The sequence below is a fragment of the Suncus etruscus genome, chromosome 6, assembly GCF_024139225.1.
Source record: "Suncus etruscus isolate mSunEtr1 chromosome 6, mSunEtr1.pri.cur, whole genome shotgun sequence".
NCBI classification, from domain to species: Eukaryota; Metazoa; Chordata; class Mammalia; order Eulipotyphla; family Soricidae; genus Suncus; species Suncus etruscus.
The window spans coordinates 53,308,254-53,330,678 of NC_064853.1; the positions used below are offsets into that span (position 1 = coordinate 53,308,254).

General features: G+C 44.8%; 1 protein-coding gene across 3 annotated transcripts; it reads left to right on the forward strand.

The window, feature by feature from the left end:
• The first annotated feature begins 407 nt into the window (after window positions 1–407).
• Window positions 408–21,191, forward strand: HMGCL (3-hydroxy-3-methylglutaryl-CoA lyase). 3 transcript variants are annotated; one of them, XM_049774942.1, is made up of 9 exons: window positions 408–473; window positions 7,192–7,275; window positions 9,314–9,421; window positions 10,529–10,624; window positions 13,711–13,859; window positions 16,594–16,657; window positions 17,505–17,693; window positions 19,071–19,196; window positions 20,622–21,191. In XM_049774942.1, the coding sequence occupies exons 1-9, from the start codon at window positions 414–416 to the stop codon at window positions 20,721–20,723; spliced, it is 978 nt and encodes a 325-aa protein (XP_049630899.1). In that variant the 5' UTR covers window positions 408–413; the 3' UTR covers window positions 20,724–21,191. The 3 variants fall into 3 exon arrangements, with proteins under 3 accessions (XP_049630899.1, XP_049630902.1, XP_049630901.1); XM_049774944.1 differs by lacking the exon at window positions 408–473 and adding an exon at window positions 798–901; XM_049774945.1 differs by lacking the exon at window positions 9,314–9,421.
• The last annotated feature ends 1,234 nt before the right edge of the window (window positions 21,192–22,425 follow it).

The following is a 22,425-nucleotide window of genomic DNA, read 5'->3' on the forward strand; positions in this document are numbered from 1 at the left end:
TCGCTGGCACTCCATGCCACTGCCAGATGTGACCCGCAAAAGGAGTGATTCCTGAGCTCAAGCCAAGAGTAAGCCCAGAGCACAAGTTCAGCACATTTCAGATGTGGCCATAAAAACAAAACTAAACAAAACAAAGCAAAGCAAAATACGGGACCAGAGCGATAGCACAGCGTGGAGGGTGTTTGCCTTGTGCCTTGCAAGCGGCATGCCCAGGTTAAACCCCAGCACTCCAGATGGATGGCGATTTCTGAACACAGGGCCAAGAGTAAACCCTGAGCACCGTCGGGTGTGAGCCAAACAAGTTCTGAAAACAGGGCGTGGCTAGAATCCCAGAGGCTCCGCCCCAAGACCGGACCCGCTTCCGATTGGCCGTCGTGGTCACGTGGGACAGCCGCGGGGCATTCTGGGCCAAGATGGCGACAGTGAGGAAGGCGCTGCCGCGGAGACTACCGGGCTTGACGCCCTTCCGGGCTGTAAGTGCCCGCGGACATCGTGATCATGGTCGGGTCGGGGCTTGGGCTCGTGGTGGCTGCTCAGCCAGCGGGAGGCGACGTTGGACAGTTCTGCAGGCCCGGAGCGGGAGGGCCTTCCGGTCTTGAGCTTTCTGTCCTTTCCAGTCTTGAGCCCGTCTGAGCCTGCCAGGTCCCTCAAGGAGCCTGGGGAGACGGAAAGCCCAATGAGGATGGACCTGCCTGGCCCGCAGGAACCTAAGACGCTGTCCCTCCCGTCAGTCCGACCTTGTCCAGGTCTCTTCCGGTGACCTGTCCCCCAAGCCTCCCAGGCGAAGTAGGACTGGAGTGGCTGGCTGGCTTGGGGCCATCTGAGAATCCCTCCATTTGCACTGAAGCACTTGTCTGTGCTGGGATCTCTCCGTTCTCCCGTGCTCACTGGGTCGTGAAAGGTGTCAGCGACAGCCTTACATCCAGGGTGGCATTAGTGATGTTGGTGATCTTCAGTTGTGGGAGGCCTATTTTCATTTATACATGTCTACATATATCTTATATATGTAAAGTCACCCCAGAGTTGTTTTGGAGATGATAGAAAAGTTTGATAAGGCATTGGGATTTGGGGGCCAGAATGATAACATAGTGGTAGAGAGTTTCCCATACGTTCGGCTGACCTGGGACACAGCCGGGGTGGATCCATGTTTGATCCCTGGCATCCCATATGGTCCAGAGCCAGGAGTAAGGAACCCCTGAGAGGCACTGGGTGTGTCTCCTCCCCCCCAAAAAAAAAAAAAAAAGAAAAGAAAAGCATTGACATCTTTTTGGGCCACACCCGGCAGTGCTCAGGGGTTACTCCTGGCTGTCTGCTCAGAAATAGCTCCTGGCAGGCACGGGGGACCATATGGGACACCGGGATTTGAACCAACCACCTTTGGTCCTGGGTCGGCTGCTTGCAAGGCAAACACCGCTGTGCTATCCCTCCGGGCCCAAGCATTGACATCTTAAGTTATTGAGGTCTGAATTTTTTTGCCTTCAGGGAAGTTCAGAGGAGTTTTTAACGGGTTTTAACAGAGCTGTGGGACATACTGACACTATTTCAGTTGGCAGTGGGCCCCTCCTCAGAAGTCATATTAATGTCTCCTAGGCCACCCGCCTCTACCAGTTGCTCCTGTGTTAAATGAAGATGAGAATTCAATTTGGAAGATAAGAAAATTAAATGATATAGTAGATATTAATGTATGCCAGACAAATAATGCAATGGTGAGGAAAGCCCTCTGGAGTTTCTACCATTAACCCCATAGCAGTACCAGACCAAGTGCAAATGCTCTCCTTCTGTAGCTGCAAGTTTGAATAATGGTACTGAGGCCGTGGCTTCCATAGGTGGAACTGGGATAACAATAGTATCTGCTATATGGAGAATAAAAGAGGTTCTGGTGCCTAGATTTAGCACTTTCAACTAGTCTGTTGTAGCTACTGATACAGATGCACTTGTAGCTCAGGAGATTGAGTCTCAAACCTCAAGTTGATAGAGGGACTCACTTCTGAGCAAATTTGGGAGGGGGGTTAAGCCACAAGTGGCAGCACTCCTGGCTATTGTTATTCTGAGCAAATTTAATGGAGGGAAGGAACTGGGTGTTTAATGAGAAGACTGGGAGCACCAAAGAGAGCATAGAGACAGCAAGTAGGGGTTAACAGCATATGCTGTAAGCCTACCCAGCTAGATTCAAACATTGACTCAGTGACTGGCTAACCTGTGGCCCCAGGAAAGTTACTTAATCTCTTTGAGTTTCAGGTTTCTCACAGTAGGATAAATAGTATAATAGCGCTGTTGAGTGGATGCCAGGGGTTAATATGTAAAAGGCTGTCTAGAGTTCCAGGAAAATGTTAAATACTTAGTAAATGTGAATTGGTATCGGTTTGTTACTGTATGAATGTGGGGAGAAAGAAGGGCATGAGTTGATTTTGTTCTAAGAAAAGGAACTTGTAAGTAGGTTTTGCAATATTTCACAACATTTAACAATTATTTACTGGGGGCCGGGCGGTGGCGCTGGAGGTAAGGTGCCTGCCTTGCCTGCGCTAGCCTAGGACGGACCGCGGTTCGATCCCCCGGCGTCCCATATGGTCCCCCAAGAAGCCAGGAGCAACTTCTGAGCACATAGCCAGGAGTAACCCCTGAGCGTCACAGGGTGTGGCCCAAAAACCAAAAAAAAAAAAAACAAAAAAAAAACCAATTATTTACTGAACCTCTGTCATCTCCCAAGGCCTTGGAAGTAAGACTGTAAATGAAACGAATTCCTTGCCTCATGCAGCATATTTCCAACAGAGTTTGAACAAACCCCTGAAAGAACTTGCCGTTTTTTCAAGGACCTTTCTTTTTTTTTGGGGGGGGGGGGGCACACCCAGCAGCGCTCAGGGGTTACTCCTGGCTCTATGCTCAGATATCACCCCTGGCAGGCACAGGGGGCCATGTGGGATGCCGGGATTTGAATCACTATCCTTCTGCATAAAAGACAAACGCTTTACCTCCATGCTATCTCTCCGGCCCCTCAAGAACCTTTCAATGTAATCTATTGATTTTTTGAAATTTGGCAGCTTATAACCTTAGTCTTTAGGAAGCTCTTCTGGTTCAGGGTTGCTAGTCAAGAGTCTGTTCAGTCATAACAGAGAATATTTGTTTCCTTAAGTAGATCAGTAGTTTTAGTGTTCCTAGATTGATTACATAATGCAGTATTCCCCTTGCCCCCATGCAGTGGTATTTATATTACCATAAATATAGTAAAATGAAGTTAGTTTGAAAAATAGTATAAAGAAGAATAAAGGAAAGGAAAAAGTTTTTTTGTGTTACTTAGTGCTGTGGAGATGGAGATTTGGGGCATATTTTACATGTCTTTGGCTACTCTAGGGCTGAACAGTCTTAAGTTTTATTATTTCAAAAGTACATCAAGGGTTGGAGCCATTGCACAATGGGTAGGACATTTGCCTAGCATGCATCTGACCCTGGTTTGTTCCCCAGCATCTCATATGGTTCCCCAAGATTGCCAGAAGCAATTTCTGAGCACCCCTGAGCCAGATGTGACTCCCAAAATTAAACAAATACACAAAAAACCAAAAGTACATTAATCCAGGCATGCTCTACCTCTCTGCCTGCCAAAATTCTGACATGTTTAAACACTCTCATAACCAACATCCTCGACCTTCTAATTTATTTGCTGTCATCAGTGACCCTGCATGACACATAATGCCTTGATAGTCCATAGTAAACAATAGGGTTTACTCTTGCTGATGTACTTTCTAGGGATTTGGACAAATAGATAACTCATATCCACCATTGTGTGTGTGTGTGTGTGTGTGTGTGTGTGTGTGTGTGTGTGTGTGTGTGTGTGTGTGTGTGTGGTTTTGGAGTCACAAGCAGTGAGTCACAATCAGTATGCTCAGAGATCACCCTGGCATGATCTAGGGACCATATAGGATGCCTGGAATGAAGCCCAGTTTGGCCCCTACAATCTGTAACATCTCTGTGGGCATCCCCCACCTTTTTTTTTTTTTTACTGAAGGCTTACTTGATTTTTTGTTTGTTTGTTTTTGGTTTTTGGGTCACATCTGGCAGCGCTCAGGGCTTACTCCTGGCTCTATGCTCAGAAATTGCTCCTGGCAGGCTCAGGGGACCATATGGGATGTGGGGATTTGAACTACCGACCTGCATGCAAGGCAAACGCCTTACCTCCATGCTATCTCTCTGGCCCCATCTTTATTGTTTTTTCATTTTGTCTTTTTTTTAGAACACTTAAACATTAGAATCATATAGGATGTATAGGATGTAGTTTTACAGGTAGACACTTTTGCTTGTAATATGCTTCCTCCGTGTCTTCCCATAACTTAATAAGCTTATTTTTGCTTTTCCCCTTTTTAAAAAAATTAAATTATTCTGAGATAAATGATAGTTTATCAACTAGTTGTTGATAGTTGAGTTTCGGTCATACAATGTTCCAACATCCATCCCTTCACCAGTGTTCATTTCCAACCACCACTTTCCCCATTATCCTAGTCCCCCACCCCATAGCCTACCTCTATGGCAGACTCTTTCTGTCATTTTATCTCTCTCTCTCTCTTCCCCCCCCCACTTCCCTTACTCCTTCCCTCTTTCCTTACCTATCTCCCTCTCTCCTTCCCTTTCCCTTTTTTCCTTTTAGGGACCGTGGTTTGTGCCTTGGTGGAAGGGGTATCATGCATATCACTTTACTCCCATTCAATTCTCAAGTCTATTCCAGACTAATAATTTCCAATTATTATTGTCTTAGTAGTTCCTTCTCTTTTTCTTTGTTTATTTTTGTTTTTGGGGGGCCACACTGATGGCTCTCAGGGGTTACTCTAGCTCTGCGCTCAGAAATCACTCCTGGCAGGCTCAAGGGGGACCATATGGAATGCTGAGGATCCAATCCAGGTTGGCCATGTGCAAGGCAAATGCCCTACCTACTGTGCTATCGCTCTGGCCCCTTCTCTCTTTTGTTTTTTGTTTTTGGGTCAGACCTGACAGTGCTCAGGGATTACTCCTGGCTCTATGCTCAGAAATTGTTCCTGATAGGCTTGGGGGACCATATGGGATACCGGGATTCAAACCACGGTCCTTCTACATGCAAGGCAAATGCTTTACCTCCATGCTATCTATCCGGCCCCCCTCCTTCTCTCTTTTAACCACACTTCCCACCCATCGTTTTTATTCTTTGGGTATTATCATACTGTGGGGTTGTGGGGATTTTTGTTTGTTGTTTTATTTTTCTTATTTTATATCCCACAGATGAGTGTGATCATTCTGTGTCTGTCCCTTTCCCTCAGACTCATTTCATCCATCATGATATTCTACATGTCTATTCTACATGAATTTTATGACTTCTTTTGCCCTAATAGCTATGTAGTATCCCATTGTATAGATATTCCACAGTTTTATCCACTCATCTGTTCTTGGACACTTCTGTTATTATTGTGAACAGTGCTGCAGTGAACATAGGAGTGCAGAGGGCTTTTCTGCTCTGTGTTTTTGGGCCCTTAGGGTATATTCCCAGGAACAGTATTGCTGGGTAGAATGGAAAATCAATTTCTAGGTTTTTGAGGAAGGTCCACATTGTTTTCCCAAAAGGCTAGATCAGTCTACATTTCCACCAGCACTGAATGAAAGTCGTTCGTTTCCCCCCCCCCCCCCGCATTCATGCCAACACTGGTTATTGATTTTTTTTTTTTTTTTTTTTTTTGGTTTTTGGGTTACATCTGGTAGTGCTCAGGGGTTACTCCTAGCTCTGCATTCAGAAATCACTCCTGGCAAGCCCAGAGGACCTTTTGGGATGCTGGGAATCAAAGTCCCATTCGTCCTGGGTCTGCTGCATGCAAGCCAAACGCCTGACCTTTGTGCTCTCTTTCTGGCCCCAACACTGGGTATTTTTGTTCTTTTTTTGGATTTTAGGTCACACCCGGCAGCGCTCAGGGGTTACTCCTGGCTCTATGCTCAGAAATCATTCCTGGCATGCTATGGGATACCAGGATTCGAACTACTGTCCTTTCGCATGCAAGGCAAATGCCCTACCTCCATGCTATCTCTCCGGCCCCTATTTTTGTTCTTGATGTGTGCCAGTCTCTGTGGTATGAGATGATATCTTACTGTTGTTTTGATTTGCATCTCCTTGATGATTGATATGGAGAATTTTTTCATGTGTCTTTTGGCCATCTGTGTTTCATCTTTGAGAAAGTTTCCATTCATCTGTTCTCCCCATTTTTTGATGGGGTTTGATGTTTCTTTCATGTTAAGCTCTATCAGTGCCATATATATATATGTATGTGTATATATATATATATGTATGTATGTATGTATATCTTAAATATTTTTTTTCTTTTTTTTGGTTTTTGGGTCACACCCGGCATTGCTCAGGGGTTACTCCTGGCTGTCTGCTCAGAAATAGCTCCTGGCAGGCACAGTGGGACCATATGGGACACCGGGATTCGAACCAACCACCTTTGGTCCTGGATCAGTCATTTGCAAGGCAAATGCCGCTGTGCTATCTCTCCGGGCCCATATCTTAAATATTAACCCTTATAATCGGGTGAATAATTTCTCCCACTTCATGGGTGGTCTTTATATCCTGGTCACTTTCCTTCGAGAGAGCACTAGGAATCTTTTGTTCTGATATGGTGAGTATAGATAGGCTTCTTCATGGCTTCTGGGCACTAGATAGACTATGTAGAAAGGGAAGCACTGAGGTTTTCTGAGTCAGGGAGGTAGCATAGATCTAAACCATGTGTTCAAGCCTGGTTTCCATTCCTGGAACCAAACAGAAAATCCAAAATCCTGCCTGAGGTTTTTCTAATTGACATAAATAATATTTTTGATTCTTACTTCTCAAGCATACCTAATGTGAATTAAATAGTGAGAAGTACTGTCTTTTCCCTCAGTAATTTATACATTCAGATTCAAGATGGATCTTTTCTCTTACTTTAGGTGGTTGGGGGGTGTTTTGGTCTTTACCCTGTAATACTTAGGGGCTGTTCCAGGCTCTGTGCTCAGGTGTGACCTATGATAGTGCTGCAGGGACTATATGTGTCATTGAGGATATGAACAGGAGTTGACTACTCCAAGACAAGTGCCTATCTTTCTGGATAGATAGATGAGCAAATAGGATCTGTTATTCGAGATTTTCCCTGCTAGAGAACTAGAGAATTGTGATAACCTCTCTGCTGTTTCTTTCTCTTTAAACCAAAGGTCAGCACTTCATCTATGAGTGATTTACCCGCTCGGGTGAAAATTGTGGAAGTTGGTCCCCGAGATGGACTACAAAATGAAAAGGTAAAGATGAAAATCAACAATAGCAAAACATTTTTCCAGCATTCAGAGTTTGTTCCCTCTGGTTGGTACAATGGGGACAGGCAAAGCTATGTAAGACATGTTTTTTTTCAGCTCAGCTCAGGACAAGTGGGCATTATCCAAACAATCCAATTTAATAGCACACAAGTGTGGTGTCTTTGAGTCCATCTCAGGGACAAGTGAATGTTACAGGAATGTCCAGTGAAAGTGAGAGATTGACTTTTGATTCACCAGTTTACATTAGGGGCTTTACCCAAAGAAAGTAATGATAACTACCTACAAAGATCTTGACTTGGAGATGTCAAAGACAAGCCTTTGATACTAGCAGAAAAAAAAATTTTTTTTGTTATGGTGGCTTTTTTGGTATTGATTTTTGGATTTTAGATTTTTTTTTGTTTTGTTTTTTGTTTTTCGGGTCACACCCGGCAGCACTCAGGGGTTACTCCTGGCTCTATGCTCAGAAATCGCCCCTGGAAGGCACAGGGGACCATATGGGATGCCAGGATTCGAACCACCATCCTTCTGCATGAAAGGCAAACACCTTACCTCCATGCTATCTCTCTGGCCCCCAAGGTATTGGTTTATGGTAAAATAAGATTTCTTTTTTTTTTTTTTTATTTTTGGGCCACACCCGGTAATGCTCAGGGGTTACTCCTGGCTATGTGCTCAGAAGTAGCTCCTGGCTTGGGGGACCATATGGGACACCGGGGGATCGAAAATAAGATTTCTATTGAAAGTTACTTAGAAAGAGGCATGGGGAGAGGAAGAGAAGAAGTGTTTGTTCAAAAGAGATGAAAGGCATCTCCAGAGTAGAGCAAGCATAGATACAAGCAAGTGAGGTATGTGTTAAAGTGAGAACATGCGCTTGAAGATCAAGCTGCTTTTTGGAGGTGTTCAGAGCCTATTCCTGACTCTGTTTAGGAGTGAATCCTGGCCGGGCTCAGGAAACCATATGCTATGCCAAGATTATAACACCTGCAAGGCAAGTGTTCTGTACTATCTCTCTGGTCCAACAGCAGAAAATGGATATCGTGTTGACCAATAACATTTTTTTGTTGTAAATGAAAATGTTCTAGTTGTAAATATCTTACATGGTAGCCTCTAGACATAGCAGCTATTGAGCATTTACAATGTGACTAGTGTAACTGAGAAACTAAATTATAATTTTATGTGATTTAATTCCTTAAATGTAAGTAACCACATATGGCTCGCATTGAACAAATTGTACAGCAACAGATCTAGAAATTAACATGTCAGGATGTTGATAATATTTTCTGTGGGATGCTTATGGATGACTTTCTATTATTGGGAACTTATTTTTAAAGTAATGATGTATGATTTTTGGCTATAAAAGCCTTATTTTGGGGGTCATACTTGGCAGTGCTCATGACTAACTGCTGGCTCTGCATGGATTATTCTTAAGGGCACTGGGGACAAATCATATGTCGGGCTGGAATCAAAATAAGGTCAACTGCCTGCAGAACAAGCACCCTACTCACTGTGCTATCATTCAGGTCATCCAACTTTCTTTAAAATTAAAGTTTACCTGCTTACCTTTAATATTAAGTGCTTGATAGAAATAGGGATAGAGTTGTGTTGGCTCTGCTCATCACTTTGTCAGTTGGCGATGGTGCTTCTTTTGGAGCCCCATTTCCCAGGACCCAAAGGGTTAGTCATTTCTGCCCTTTTGGCCATTGCACATTGCTTTAAACTTGTTTATGATAAGATCATAAAGAACCAATCTTTGTTTAAGCAAAGGCAGAAAAGTATTTTTCCCATGAACTTTTTACGTAAGAACCTGCTTCCACTGCAAAAGTCTTATCTGTAGAACTTAGGACAAGGCCTGTCTGTGCTCTGTCTGCTGACAAGGTTTACATATAGATTCTTGTCAGTGTTTTGAAATTGAGATAGTGAAGCTTGCTAAAGTCAAAGCTCCATGCTAACAGACACTGCACTTCAAGGACACTTTATTCCCAGTTTTGCTGACTTATCTTTTCTGGTGTTTGTCTCTCCACTATAGAATATTGTGCCAACTGCAGTGAAAATCAAGCTTATAGACATGCTTTCTGAAGCTGGACTTCCCGTTATAGAAGCCACTAGCTTCGTGTCTCCCAAGTGGGTACCTCAGGTGAGCCCCAGGATAGGGTTTTCTCAGATGAGAATGTTGGCGAGTTTTGAATTTTTCTGGAAAAAAAATTAAAGTCAGGAGTGTGAGTTTCTAGGTCTCTGGGATTTTTTTGGGTGATTTTTGTTTTGTTTTGGTTTTTGTTTTTGATTTTTGGGTCATACCTGGCAGTGCTCAGGGGTTACTCCTGGCTCTGCACTCAGAAATTGCTCCTGGCACAGGCCAGAGTGGTGGCTCAGGGCGTAAGGTGTCTGCCTTGCGTCCGCTAGCCTAGGGCAGACCACAATTTGATCCCCCGGTGTCCCATATGGGTCCCCAAAGCCAGGAGCGATTTCTGAGCGCATAGCCAGGAGTAACACCTGAGCATCACAGGGTGTGGCCCAAAAAACAAAACAAAAAAAAAATAAAGAAAGAAAGAAATTGCTCCTGGAAGGTATGGGGGACCATATGGGATGCTGGGATTCAAACCACCATCCGTCCTGAGTAGGCTGTGTACAAGGCAAAAACCCTACTGCTGTGCTCTCTCTCTGGCCCCTAGGTCTGTTTTGAGGGGTCTCAGTCGCTCAGAGCAGTGGAGTACTGTAAAAGAACATAAAGCTGGATTTAGTCTTGATTCTACCCCTTGGTACTTAAGTAACCTTGGCAAGATGACCTTGGTAATCTCTTGAGGTTAGGAATGGCTTCTTAATTCTCTTCTGGTTCCAGGCATCTAGAATCTCTATACTTGCCCAGAAATGTGAACTGTAAAAGACAGACAGACAGCTCCTTCTCTACAGAGACAGGTGGGGAAATATCCTGTTCCAAATTAGGTTAGAAAGCAAAGAGCTGTGCCCAGTGTGTGACTAGAAGTCCTTCTCAGCAAACAGCAGCAAACTGCTGCTGCTGCTTATGTAAAGATGATGCTCTTGGCCATAAGGAAAAACTGGAACATCACCCATGCTGAGGCACCTCCTGCCCCAGCAGACAGATCAGAGAGACTTGGCTCTGCGAAAGGGTTCATTTCTCCGGATTCTAGAATGGAGAGATTTCTGTGACATAAAGCTTTACTTGTCCTGACCTCTCTGTCTGTCCTTGTTGGTGGTGACTCGGCATTGTTTCTTTGGCTTTCAGATGGCTGACCACACTGAAGTCTTGAAGGGCATCCAGAAATTTCCTGGCATCAGTTACCCAGTCCTGACCCCAAATTTCAAAGGCTTCCAGGCTGCGGTAAGAAAGTAGCTTATTGATGGGGCTTCTATAGGGAAACTGTTTATCCTTGCTTTGACTCTGGGCCTTTTGTCCCTGTCCTACGATGTTTGAATTATTGTGTCCAGTGATGATGTCAAACACAGCCAAGGCATCCCTGACCTTGTCATTCATTGCCTGCATGACCAGCTCTCTGATCACTCAGTCATTTAGGTTTTGCTTCAATAGAGCTAATGATAGAGTAACCTAGTATTGTAAGAATTTTAGAAGATGGAATGCATCTAAATATACAAATTGATTAGAAAGAGCATGGTAGGAGCTACATATGTAACATATCCTAGCTCTACTCTTTTTGTTTGTTTGTTTTTGTTTTGGGCCACACCATGCAGTACTCAGGGGTCTGCACTCAGAAATTACTCCTGGAGGCTCGGGACCATTTGGGATGCCAGGAATTGAACCTGTGTCTGTCCCCATTCTGCCATGTGCAAGGCAAATGCTCTACTGCTGTACAATCTCTCCAACCCCAATCCTAACTCTATATTTTTTGTTTGTTTTTTGTTTCTGTTTTTGGGTCACACCCGGCAGCGCTCAGGGGTTACTCCTGGCTCTATGCTCAGAAATCGCCCCTGGCAGGCACTGGGGACCATATGGGATGCCAGGATTCGAACCACCATCCTTCTGCATGTCAGGCAAACGTCCTGCCTCCATGCTATCTCTCCGGCCCCAATGCTTTTGTTTCTTTTCAGGTGGGGAGAGCCATGCTTGGTGGTACTTGGGGGATCCTTCAGTGCCAGGGAAAGAATTGAAAGCCCTGCATTGCAGAACCTGTGCTCTAGCATTTTGAACTCCTCTCCTCAGCCCCCAGGCCCTATTTATTTTTGTTTTTGTTTTGTTTTCAGAGTGTGGGGAATTGAATTTATGTAGCATGTCCTCTACTACTACTTTCTGTTTTCTATATTGTCTATTTTGTTTTTTCTTTGGCCACACCTGGCAGTATTCAGGGATCACTCCTAGGGACCATACAGGGTCCTGGGAATCAAACCCCAGTTAGCCACATGTAAGATAAATACCTTACCTGTTATACTATCGCCCAGCTCCTTGTTTTGTTTTTTAGTTGATGTATAACTTAAAGTTTTGATCTTTTAGTACCACCATAATGACATACCAAAAACTTGGTAGTTTAAGCACAGAAATATAAATGAAAACAACAGGGGCCAGAGAGATAGCATGGAGGTAAGGCATTTGCCTTCCATGCAGAAGGACTGTGGTGGGAATCCCAGCATCCCATATGGTCCCCCAAGCCTATCAGGAGCAATTTCTGAGCGTAGAGCCAGGAGTAACCCCTCAGTACTGCTGGGTGTGAACCAAAAACCAAAAACCAAAAAAAAAAAAAAAAAAGAAAAGAAAAGAAAACAACAGAATGCCTTACAAATCTGTAAGGAGACTAGCAGTCTCTCAGATTCAGCTGTCAATAGGGTTGGTTCAGTTTGAGAGCTTCATGGAGAACCTGTTTCCTGCGTGTCTCTCTGTTTCTGGTGACAGCTGGCAACACTTGGCTTTTCTTAACTTGTAGATGTGTCACTTCCAAGTCTCTGACTCCAATCTTCCCTTCTGTGTCTGACTTGATGTGGCTACCATCCTATTAGGACTCCAGTTGTATCAGCTTAGATTTTGCCTCATTCTCACTAATTACATCTACATCTCACAAAATTTGTGTGTGTGTGTGTGTGTGTGTGGTTTTTTGGGTCACATCTGGTGATGCTCAGGGGTTACTCTGGCAATGCGCTCAGAAATCGCTCCTGGCTTGGGGGACCATATAGGATGTCGGGGGATTGAACCGTGGTCCATCCTAGGTTAGCACTTGCAAGGCAGATGCCATATTGCTAGCGCCACCACTCCAGCCCCAATGTCTCACAAATTTTTTTTTTTGTTTTTTGGGTCACACCCTTCCAACATCGCTTAGGTGTTACTCCTGGCTCCACGCTCAGAAATCGCTCCATGGGGCCGGAGAGATAGCATGGAGGTAAGGCGTTTGCCTTTCATGCAGAAGGTCGGTGGTTTGAATCCTGGCATCCCATATGGTCCCCTGTGCCCGCCAGGGGCAATTTCGGAGCATAGAGCCAGGAATAACCGCTGAGCACTGCCAGGTGTGACCCCCCCCCAAAAAAAAAAATCACTCCTGGCAGGGTTGGGGGACCATATGTGATGCCAGGATTTGAACCAATGACCTTCTTCATGAAAGGCAAACGCCGGGCCGGGGAGATAGCATGGAGGTAAGGCGTTTGCCTTTCATGCAGAAGGTCATTGGTTCGAATCCCGGTGTCCCATATGGTCCCCCGTGCCTGCCAGGAGCAATTTCTGAGCATGGAGCCAGGAGTAACCCCTGAGCACTGCCGGGTGTGACCCAAAAAACACACACAAAAAAAAAAAAAAAAAAGAAAGGCAAATGCCTTACCTCCATGCTATCTCTCTGGCCCCAATCTTACACATTTGTTTTTTTGCTTTTTTTTTTTTTTTTTTTTTTGGTTTTTGGGTCACACTGGCAGCGCTCAGTGGTTACTCCTGGCTCTATGCTCAGAAATTGCTCCTAGCCGGTTTGGGGGACCATATGGGATGCCGGGATTTGAACCACTGTCCTTCTGCATATAAGGCAAACGCCTTACCTCTGTGCTATCTCTCCGGCCCCAATCTCACAAATTTTAAATCTAAATATAATTCACATCTTGTGGTCCTGAGGTTAGGATTTCATCATATTTTTTGGAAAGGTTTTTTGTTTTTTTTTATTGGAAAAGTTTTTTTATAAGTAAATTTACAGCATCATATATCAAATATTCTCTCATGGCAGGAGAAATAATACAGTGAGAATGGGTTGCTTGTCATACAAGCACCTAGTCTTGGTTTGAGTCCATGCAGTACATATGGTTCTCAGAGCCCCACAAGGAGTGTTTGCTTATAGTACAGAGACTGGAGTAAGCTCTTAGCATAGCCAGGTGTGGCCCCCCCCAAAAAGAACAATTTATTTTTTGACAAAGAAAAGGTTTATTGTCACTTAGTGTGAAATTTGTTGGAGAGGAAAACACTGAAAGAATTAATCGGACTGTTGGCAGGTTGCTGCTGGAGCCAAAGAAGTGAGCATTTTTGGAGCTGCCTCAGAGCTCTTCACCAAGAAGAATGTTAACTGCTCCATCGATGAGAGTTTTCAGCGGTTTGATGAAGTTTTGAAGGCAGCTCGGGCAGCCAGTATCCCTGTGCGAGGGTGAGTTTGTACTGAAGCCTGTCCCTCATGCCATTCATCTTCTACCTGAACTCCGGCTCTAGGTGTAGTACCCCAAGCTCTGTGCCTAGATAGCTTCTCTCAAGTGACCATGGTTAGAGGAGATCCAAGCAGGTGTTTTTTTCCCAAATGTCACTTTGGAGTATGTTCATGAAAAATACTAACAGGACAGGACACCATTGGGTTCACTGAGTCATATTAACCTCAACTCTACCAGCAGCTAGTCACACATCCCTGAAGAACTTCATGACGATGAGCAAGAAGGGGCTGCACATATTTAGAGGATATGGCTAAGGCTTGAGAAGGAAGACATGCTTCCTGTGAGTTCACATAGCTGTCAGGCGGCAGCCAGATTGTGCTTTCAAAATATACATCTTGGGGTTGGACCAATAGCACAGTAGGTAGGGTGTTTGTGTGTTTGCCTTGCACGTGGCCTGCCTGGGTTTGATCTCTGGCATCCCTGTGGTCCTCTGAGCCTGGCAGAAATGATCCTTGAGCATAGAGCTAGGAGTAATCTTTGGACACTAACAATAAATAAATAAATAAATAAATAAATAAATAAATAAATAAATAAATAAATAAATAAATGAAATAAAGCCAATAAATAAAATGGAAGGGTACACTGAGCTCTGATGTGTTTTGTTTTGTTTTTTTTGGGGGGGGTGGTCATGTCAGCGGTGCTCAGGAGTTGCTCCTGGCTCTGCACTCAGAAATCACTCCTAGCAGGCTCAGGGGACCATATAGGATGCCAGGATTCGAACTACTGTCCGTTCTGGGTCTATTATGTGCAAGGCAAACATCCTACTGCTGTGCTATCTCTCCGGCTCCCGCTTTGAGATTTTTTTAAAAGTGATGCAAGGTAGTTTTTATCGAATGAAACTTACTTAGGAAGATGCTGTTTAGTGCCTCTGCCCTGGCTCTCCTCTCCATGTGCAGTGCTCTCCTTGTACTCTCCTCACAGCTCCAGCTTCAGTTCTGCTCCCCAATAAACACGTTGTTGACCATCTCCAGTTTCTCTTGACATCACTTTCTGTGAGAATCTCATTCTCTATGCCTAGGTTTCTACTATACTCAATATAAGTTTGAAATCTATTCCATGAGGGTAGGGACCTTATTATCACACTCTCTCACAGGGTACCTAGCTACCCAGTGCCTGGCATATATGCTGAAAATTGGTATATCTGCTGAACATATGCGTGAATTAATGAGTACTCTAGTACTCGCTGGAACAATTTAGCCTTTGGCTTTCAGGCCAGCTCAGCTTTTTTTCTTTTAGGTTTTTAGTCCACACCTGGCAGTGCTCAGGGGTTACTCCTGCCTCTTAACTCAGGTATTATAAGGGGTTTCAGGGGAACATAAAAGATGCTGGAGATCAAACCCAGGTTAGCCACATGCAAAGTAAACACCTTACTCACTGTTCTATTGCTTCAGCCCGGCCTCTGCTCATTTTTTTGTTTGTTTTGTTGGTTTGTTTTGGTTTGGGAGCCACAACCATCTGTGCTCAGCTCTTTTGTATCTACCTTCTTTTTTTGGTCATCCCTGTTCCCTTGTGTAAATATGACCCCTGGCACTGATTTACACTGTTTTCTGCTGGGCTTCACCTCTATACATAATGTTCATAATGCACTCTTGCTTCTCTTCTTTGACTGTTTCTCCTGAGACCTATGCAGTGCCTGCTTTCCATATTACCAGCTATCAGCTCCCACCTTGCATGTGGGGACATGCTAGCACTACCACATTATTGCTCTTAGCGTCTGAGTTGGCACCCAAGTTAGCACTGAAAGTCAAAGACCAGCTCTGATATTCAAGGTGCAAAAGGGAATTTATTCTGCTAGCCAAAGTCCAAGTCTCTTCCAACTAGTGGCGTTGACAAGGACCCTGGGTCAATCTTCAAGCAGTTCATATAGAAAGCATAAGCATTGGGGCCAAAGAGATAGCATGGAGGTAAGGCGTTTGCCTTTCATGCAGAAGGTCATCGGTTCAAATCCTGGCGTCCCATATGGTCCCCTGTGCCTGCCAGGAGCAATTTCTGAGCCTGGAGCCAGGAATAACCCCTGAGCACTGCCGGGTGTGACCCAAAAAAACCACAAAAAAAAGAAAGCATAAGCATTAACAGAACAACCATTTTGTTCTATATGTCTTGAGTTTATTTCTTTTTTTGGTTTTTTGGGCCACACCTGTTTGATGCTCAGGGGTTACTCCTGGCTAAGTGCTCAGAAATCGCCCCTGGCTTGGGGGGACCATATGGGACGCCGGGGGATCGAACCGCGGTCCTTCCTTGGCTAGCGCTTGCAAGGCAGACACCTTACCTCTAGCGCCACCTCGCCAGCCCTGATGTCTTAATTCTTATCACTGATTTTTCTGGCTCTACTTTGGTTGTCTAGGGTTACTCTGATTCAAACTTTGGTTGTCAAGGGAGCATTATTAGATAGAATATTCTGAGCTCAGTCAACCCCTAGTTCCTCATTCCTTGAGGGCACCAACTTTGGTGTTATTTCTGAGTTAAGTCTCTCTGCCTTAACCTGTCTCAAGAAAGTACTACTTCACTGGGGTAAATGATTGAACCCAGGAAGCCTTGGTTCTTACATTGTTTGAGTCTTCCTCTGGGTCCTGAACTCCCACCTAGCTCCTGGATTGCTCTTATGTAACCGTCCCACTTCTTCCTGATGGCTGAGGAACTAGAGACACTGATATTACTTTTTCTGTCTCCCCACAGGTATGTCTCCTGTGTGCTTGGATGCCCCTACGAAGGGAAGATCTCCCCGGCTAAAGTAGCTGAGGTGTGTGTGCATTCTGGGCAGGGCCCTCACTAGGAGCAGCTCCCTGTTCTGCCCTTAGTGCATATTTCCTCCTGTCATCCTTTCCTCATGGGTCACTGAATTCATTTGTTCCTGGCCTCTGTGAGCAATGCTTAGCCTCTGCTCATGGCAGTCCAGCCACAAGCCTGGCATGGAGACTCCAAAGCCCTTGCCTTCAAGCTTATGATCCAGACTTAGGATTCAGTGTTTAGCCTGGTCAGTGAATAGGGGAAAAACTCTGAAAAGGGGGGCTCATCACCCTGGGTTTCCCACAACTACTGTGCTGGTTGGCTTGGCCCTGCCTTCATAGAAGCTGAGCAGCTGTTTGTTCTCAGCACCACTATGAGTTGTGATATTCTTTGTGGCATTCTTTAGTGCATGGTTTCAGGTGATAAAACCAGTTTCACCCATCACCTGATTTACCTCCAAAGCCCACTTGCTCTTCCCAATCTATACAACCCTCCCTAATGAGAGTAGTGAGCTAGTAAGCACTTCATAAGAGTGGTGCCATCCCTCTGTCACCTCCAGTCCTCATCACATTCCTATAAAGGCTCACTTCTATCTTCATAAGTCAGAAATGGGTGCTCAAAAAAGTTCAGTCCTTTCTGGCAGAGCTGGGAACTAGAATCCAGTATCTAGAATCATTATATCCCAGATCCCACCTTTCTGTCCACAACTCCTGATGATGTGACAGATTCATTCTCACACAGGTGCCTGTGACCCAATAGGAATTTAGGGCTTCACACATGAAGGTGTTTGCATAGGCCAAGGACTCCTGAACTCCTGGCATAAGGAATCTGATATCTTCCATGTAACTTCTTGTTCCCAGGTCTCTAAGAAGTTGTACTCAATGGGCTGCTATGAGATCTCCCTGGGTGACACCATCGGCGTAGGCACACCTGGCATCATGAAGGACATGCTGTCTGCAGTCATGCAGGAGGTGCCATTGACTGCCCTTGCTGTCCACTGCCATGATACCTATGGCCAGGCCCTGGCCAACACCTTGATGGCCCTGCAGGTAATTGGGGAAAGCCCTAGGACAAAGGCCTATTCTTCCAGAGTATCTGGCTACAGGACAATTAAGTTTGCTTTATTCCTTTAGCAGGCATGCTGGCCACATGAAAGTGCTCATATCCGTTCATCACAAATAAGTTAGATGATAAATTTAACACCTTATGACAAATGCCACAAATGAAGGAAGCACAGGGCTAAGGAAGGCCTCCATTCCAACTGGGGAGGATATTTTCCAGAAGTTATGTATTGAAAAGGACAGTAGAGGGACTGGAGAGATAGCACAGCGGAGTTTGCCTAGCAAGCAGCCGATCCAGGACCTAAGGTGGTTGGTTCGAGTCCCGGCGTCCCATATGGTCCCCTGTGCCTGCCAGGAGCTATTTCTGAGCAGATAGCCAGGAGTAACCCCTGAGCACCGCCAGGTGTGGCCCAAAAACCAAAAAAAAAAAAGGAAGAATTTAGAAAAGGACAGAGGGGCCGGAGTGGTGGCGCAGTGGTAGGGCGTTTGCCTTACATGCAGCTGAGTAGGACGGACTGCAGTTTGATCTCCCAGCATCCCATATGGTCCTCAAGCCAGGAGGGATTTTTGAGCGCGATTTCTGAAGCTTAAGCCAATGTCCCTCCTACATACACCACATTTCTTCTTTATTGTCTGTGTGCTGTGTATCTAACAAGATGATTCTATGGCTTTCCAGGTCCATTTTCTCATAGCTGTGGCTGTCAAAGTTAAGGACTGCTAGAGGATGAAGATAAAAGAGAAAGTAGAATTGTCTGAAAGGAACTGGTTTAGGGAAATGGGGCTGGAGGGGATAAATAGTGGTAAAACAAGGAGTCTGAGATCTCAACAGAGGCTTGATTTAGATGAGTGGTCAAGAAAGGCTTCTCTGAGGAGGTGTTTATTTAGGGGCCACCAGCCTGTGCAGTTCAGAGCATTTGTGGTGCCAGGCTCCTGAATGAAAACTGCACTCCAATCCCTTGATCTTATCTCCCTAGCCCCCAAGACGTATCTCTTTAGGTCAGAATTTAGTAATGAGAAGGAATTGACCATGACAGATTGGAGGAAAGATATCCCTGGCAGAACTGGGAGTAGGCTCAATTCTAGAGCCTTTATTGCTTAGAGCACTTTATTGCCTGTATGGTGCCCTGGGTTCTGACCCCTGCTCTATTAGAATACATTACTATGTACAGCCAGGATTCACACAGGAACTGAATGGAGAAAGAAATCTTTTGCAGAGAGATTTTCTCTTCCAATAGAATCCTAAACCCAAGGAATGAGTAAACTCATCAGTGTTCTAAAGGCAACAGAAGATCGGAAGTGACTGGAGGGGGGTTTTAGGCTCCAAACCTCATAGTGTTGGCTGTGACTCACTATCCTTGTTTCCAGATGGGTGTGAGTGTTGTGGATTCTTCTGTGTCTGGACTTGGAGGCTGTCCATATGCACAAGGGGCTTCAGGAAACTTGGCCACGGAGGACCTTGTCTACATGCTAACTGGCTTAGGCATTCAAACGGTAAGCTTGCCTCCCCCTCGTGGCCATGGCTCTGAACCGACAAGAGCTCTAACTGACAGAGGACAGAGCTGATGAGGGTTGAAGGTTTTTTTTTTCCCATATGGTGTAGAGGGCAGCTCAGAGGGAAAGGTTGCTTGTGTGTGGAAAGGTAGGGGTGAAAGAAGGTTTTTTTCTGTTTCTATGTATTTTTTCTTTGTTATTGTTTTCTTTTTTGTTTGGTTGGGGTTTTATGTGTTTTTTTTATTTTATTTTATTTTATTTTTTGCTTTGTGATGTTTGTAAGTTTTTGAGGAATCAGTTTGTCTGATGGAGGCCATCAGAGAAGGCCAGGTTCTAGTGTGAGTTGAAAGGCAGTTTAAGGAAGAGCCAAGGCTGTGGTTCAGCAGTATAGTTCTTGCCTTGCAATTAGGAGGCCCTGAGTTTTAGTCCTCCATTTGTCCTCTGTAAAACGAGGACAGTAGCATTAAGCTGCTCACAGGAGAACCAGTGTCAGTAAGGCCCTTCACAGAATTGGGAAAAGTATTGCTTCTGTGCTTTGGGATTAGACAGAACTAGATTTATAACCCATCCTTCTACTCACAGGCTGTGGGACTTGACAAATCATTTCAACTCTCTGGGCTTAAGAAATGGGAATAATAATAACACCTATTTCAGAGGGCATTTACAAAGGTTAAGTGAGGAAAGGTAGAATGCTTGGCTCAGAGCTTAGCATGAAGTAGCTTTAGTAAATACAAACTTATAAACAGAGGGTGGTTTTGCTGTTTAGTTTGACTTGTTTTCATTTTGGGCATACCCATAAGTGTTTAGAGGCTACTTCTAGAATGTTGCTCAGAGGACGATGCAGTACTGTGAACTGAACCTGGCTTCCTGCATATGATACGGTCCTTGAAATTTCTACTATGTCCTGAACAGTTTTAGTTTTTGGCTGAAAAGTGCACAGAGGCTAGAGGATATTTAGAGGTTGCTCCTGGCAGTACCTAGGGAGTCATGTGATGCTAGGGATCAAACCTGAGCCTCCTACAGGCAAGACTTGCACTCAGCCATTTGAGCTAGCTCTCAGCCCCAGAAGAAGTTTTTGATATGGTCCTTTCTGTTGGTGTTTTTACTCCTACCTCTGTCTCTCGGTACTTTAGAGCAATTTTTGGCCACTTTGAGCCAGATCTATAGTAGGCCCGAGATATCCCTGCCCCTTGCCCCAATCATGGCACCACAAATTCTAATTAATTCTAAATTAAGGGGATTTGTAAGGAACTTCCTAGATGGCAGGACACAATCTCATAGGCAACTGAGTTTCACCTTCAGAGAACTAAGAACATGCTATTCCCTTTCGTTTTGGGGTATTTAAATTATTTGTTCAGGCTGATGTTTTGCTGGGTATTGAGAATATGTTATGACTTACTGTGTCCTCCAACTTGTTTCTCAAAGGGTGTCAACCTCCAGAAGCTCCAAGATGCTGGTGCCTTTATTTGCCAAGCCCTAAATAGAAAAACCAGCTCCAAAGTGACTCAAGCTACTTGTAAACTGTAAGCCCCTTGACCCTCCCCATCAGAGCACTGGGGACTGTGAGTATAGGAGCACACACCACTGATTTGCAGCTGGCAAGTGGAAATGGGGATGAAATGGAATAAAATGAACAGGCAGGTGCCTCCCAGTCAGCTCTGCACACAGGGACACAGAGCTCCTTGCCAAATCTCTGAGTGAGAGGCTATGGACTCAATAGCACAGGAGCAGAATGCTCAAGGTATTTGGGAATCAACCCTAGTTCTGGGCTTCAGTAAACCGTGTCTCATCTCTGGGTGAAATCACCCAGTTGGTTACACTGTTCATGGCCTTGGAGTCCTGACTCTCCCATTGCCCAGGCCAAAGGGGTATGGAGTTGCTCTTCATGCTGGTGATAGTATTTGCTGGTGGGGTGAATATGAATATGCTGCAGTATTCCAGCACCTTTTGAAAGTGATTTTTGAAAACATGTAATTAAAAGATTAATAAGAACCATTCTAGTGTTTGTATTTATAACCAGAAGTGATGTGGGAGAATAAACCATCCTTGTAACATTGCTTTATACACATTGTTAAGTAATCTGGATTGCCTCCATTTACCAACTGCCCAAAATTCATAGGGACTGAAAATTGTCAACTCAAAGCTTGCCAGGTCACCCTGGAGAGATTGTTTCTAGGCTCTGGGCTGTGACTAGACACAGTCCTGGGACAAAACCCCTCCCCCCTTCCACACTCACCTACTCTTCTGTGTTTTTTTTTTTTTGTTTGTTTGTTTTTTGGGCCACACCCGGCGGTGCTCAGGGGTTACTCCTGGCTGTCTGCTCAGAAATAGCTCCCGGCAGGCACGGGGGACCATATGGGACACCGGGATTCGAACCAACCACCTTTGGTCCTGGATCGGCTGCTTGCAAGGCAAAGGCTGCTATGCTATCTCTCCGGGGCCCACACCTACTCTTCTGAGCCTGGGCAGGCAGGCACTGCTCTGGTCACTATTAGCTCCATGACCTTCATGTTCTGCCATCCTTCCTGGTAGATGGGCACAGGCTTTCTTTATAGACTATGAGGAGCACTTGACATCTCTCTGCTCAGGTGTCATCCATCCCTTTCCAAACAGAACTCGCTTTCAGGGTGCAGACAGGCCCTTCCCTACAGCTGGGGACACTGTGTGAGTGCGGGCTGAGTAAGCTTTTCGCTTCATGGTCTGCAATCAGCTCTCTGCTTTTTGGACTACATTTTCACGAACCAGCAGCCTCTGGTTCTCTTCACAACGCCACCTCCTCCCCCACCCCATCCCCAAAGGCCTTTGTTTCACAGAAATGAACGATCCCGAACACTATTGGCTTTTCTTTCTTTCTTTCTTTCTTTCTTTCTTTCTTTCTTTCTTTCTTTCTTTCTTTCTTTCTTTCTTTCTTTCTTTCTTTCTTTCTTTCTTTCTTTCTTTCTTTTCTTTCTTTCTTTCTTTCTTTCTTTCTTTCTTTCTTTCTTTCTCTCTCTTTCTTTCCTTTCTTTCCTTTCTTTCTTTCTTTCTTTCCTTCCTTCTTTCCTTCTTTCCTTCCTTTCTTCCTTCCTTCCTTCCTTCCTTCCTTCCTTCCTTCCTTCCTTCCTTCCTTCCTTCCTTCCTTCCTTCCTTCCTTCCTTTCTTCCTTTCTTTCTTTCCTTTCTTTCTTTCCTTTCTTTCTTTCCTTCCTTCCCTTCCTTCCCTTCCTTCCCTTCCTTCCCTTCCTTTCTTT

What these genes read in the sequence shown, in the direction of transcription:
- HMGCL (XM_049774942.1), top strand. Translation starts at nt 414, where the DNA reads ATGGCGACAGTGAGGAAGGCGCTGCCGCGGAGACTACCGGGCTTGACG. An exon ending in GCTTGACGCCCTTCCGGGCT is followed by an intron (nt 474 to 7,191) that starts GTAAGTGCCCGC and finishes TTTAAACCAAAG; the next exon opens with GTCAGCACTTCATCTATGAG. An exon ending in CTCCCAAGTGGGTACCTCAG is followed by an intron (nt 9,422 to 10,528) that starts GTGAGCCCCAGG and finishes TTTGGCTTTCAG; the next exon opens with ATGGCTGACCACACTGAAGT.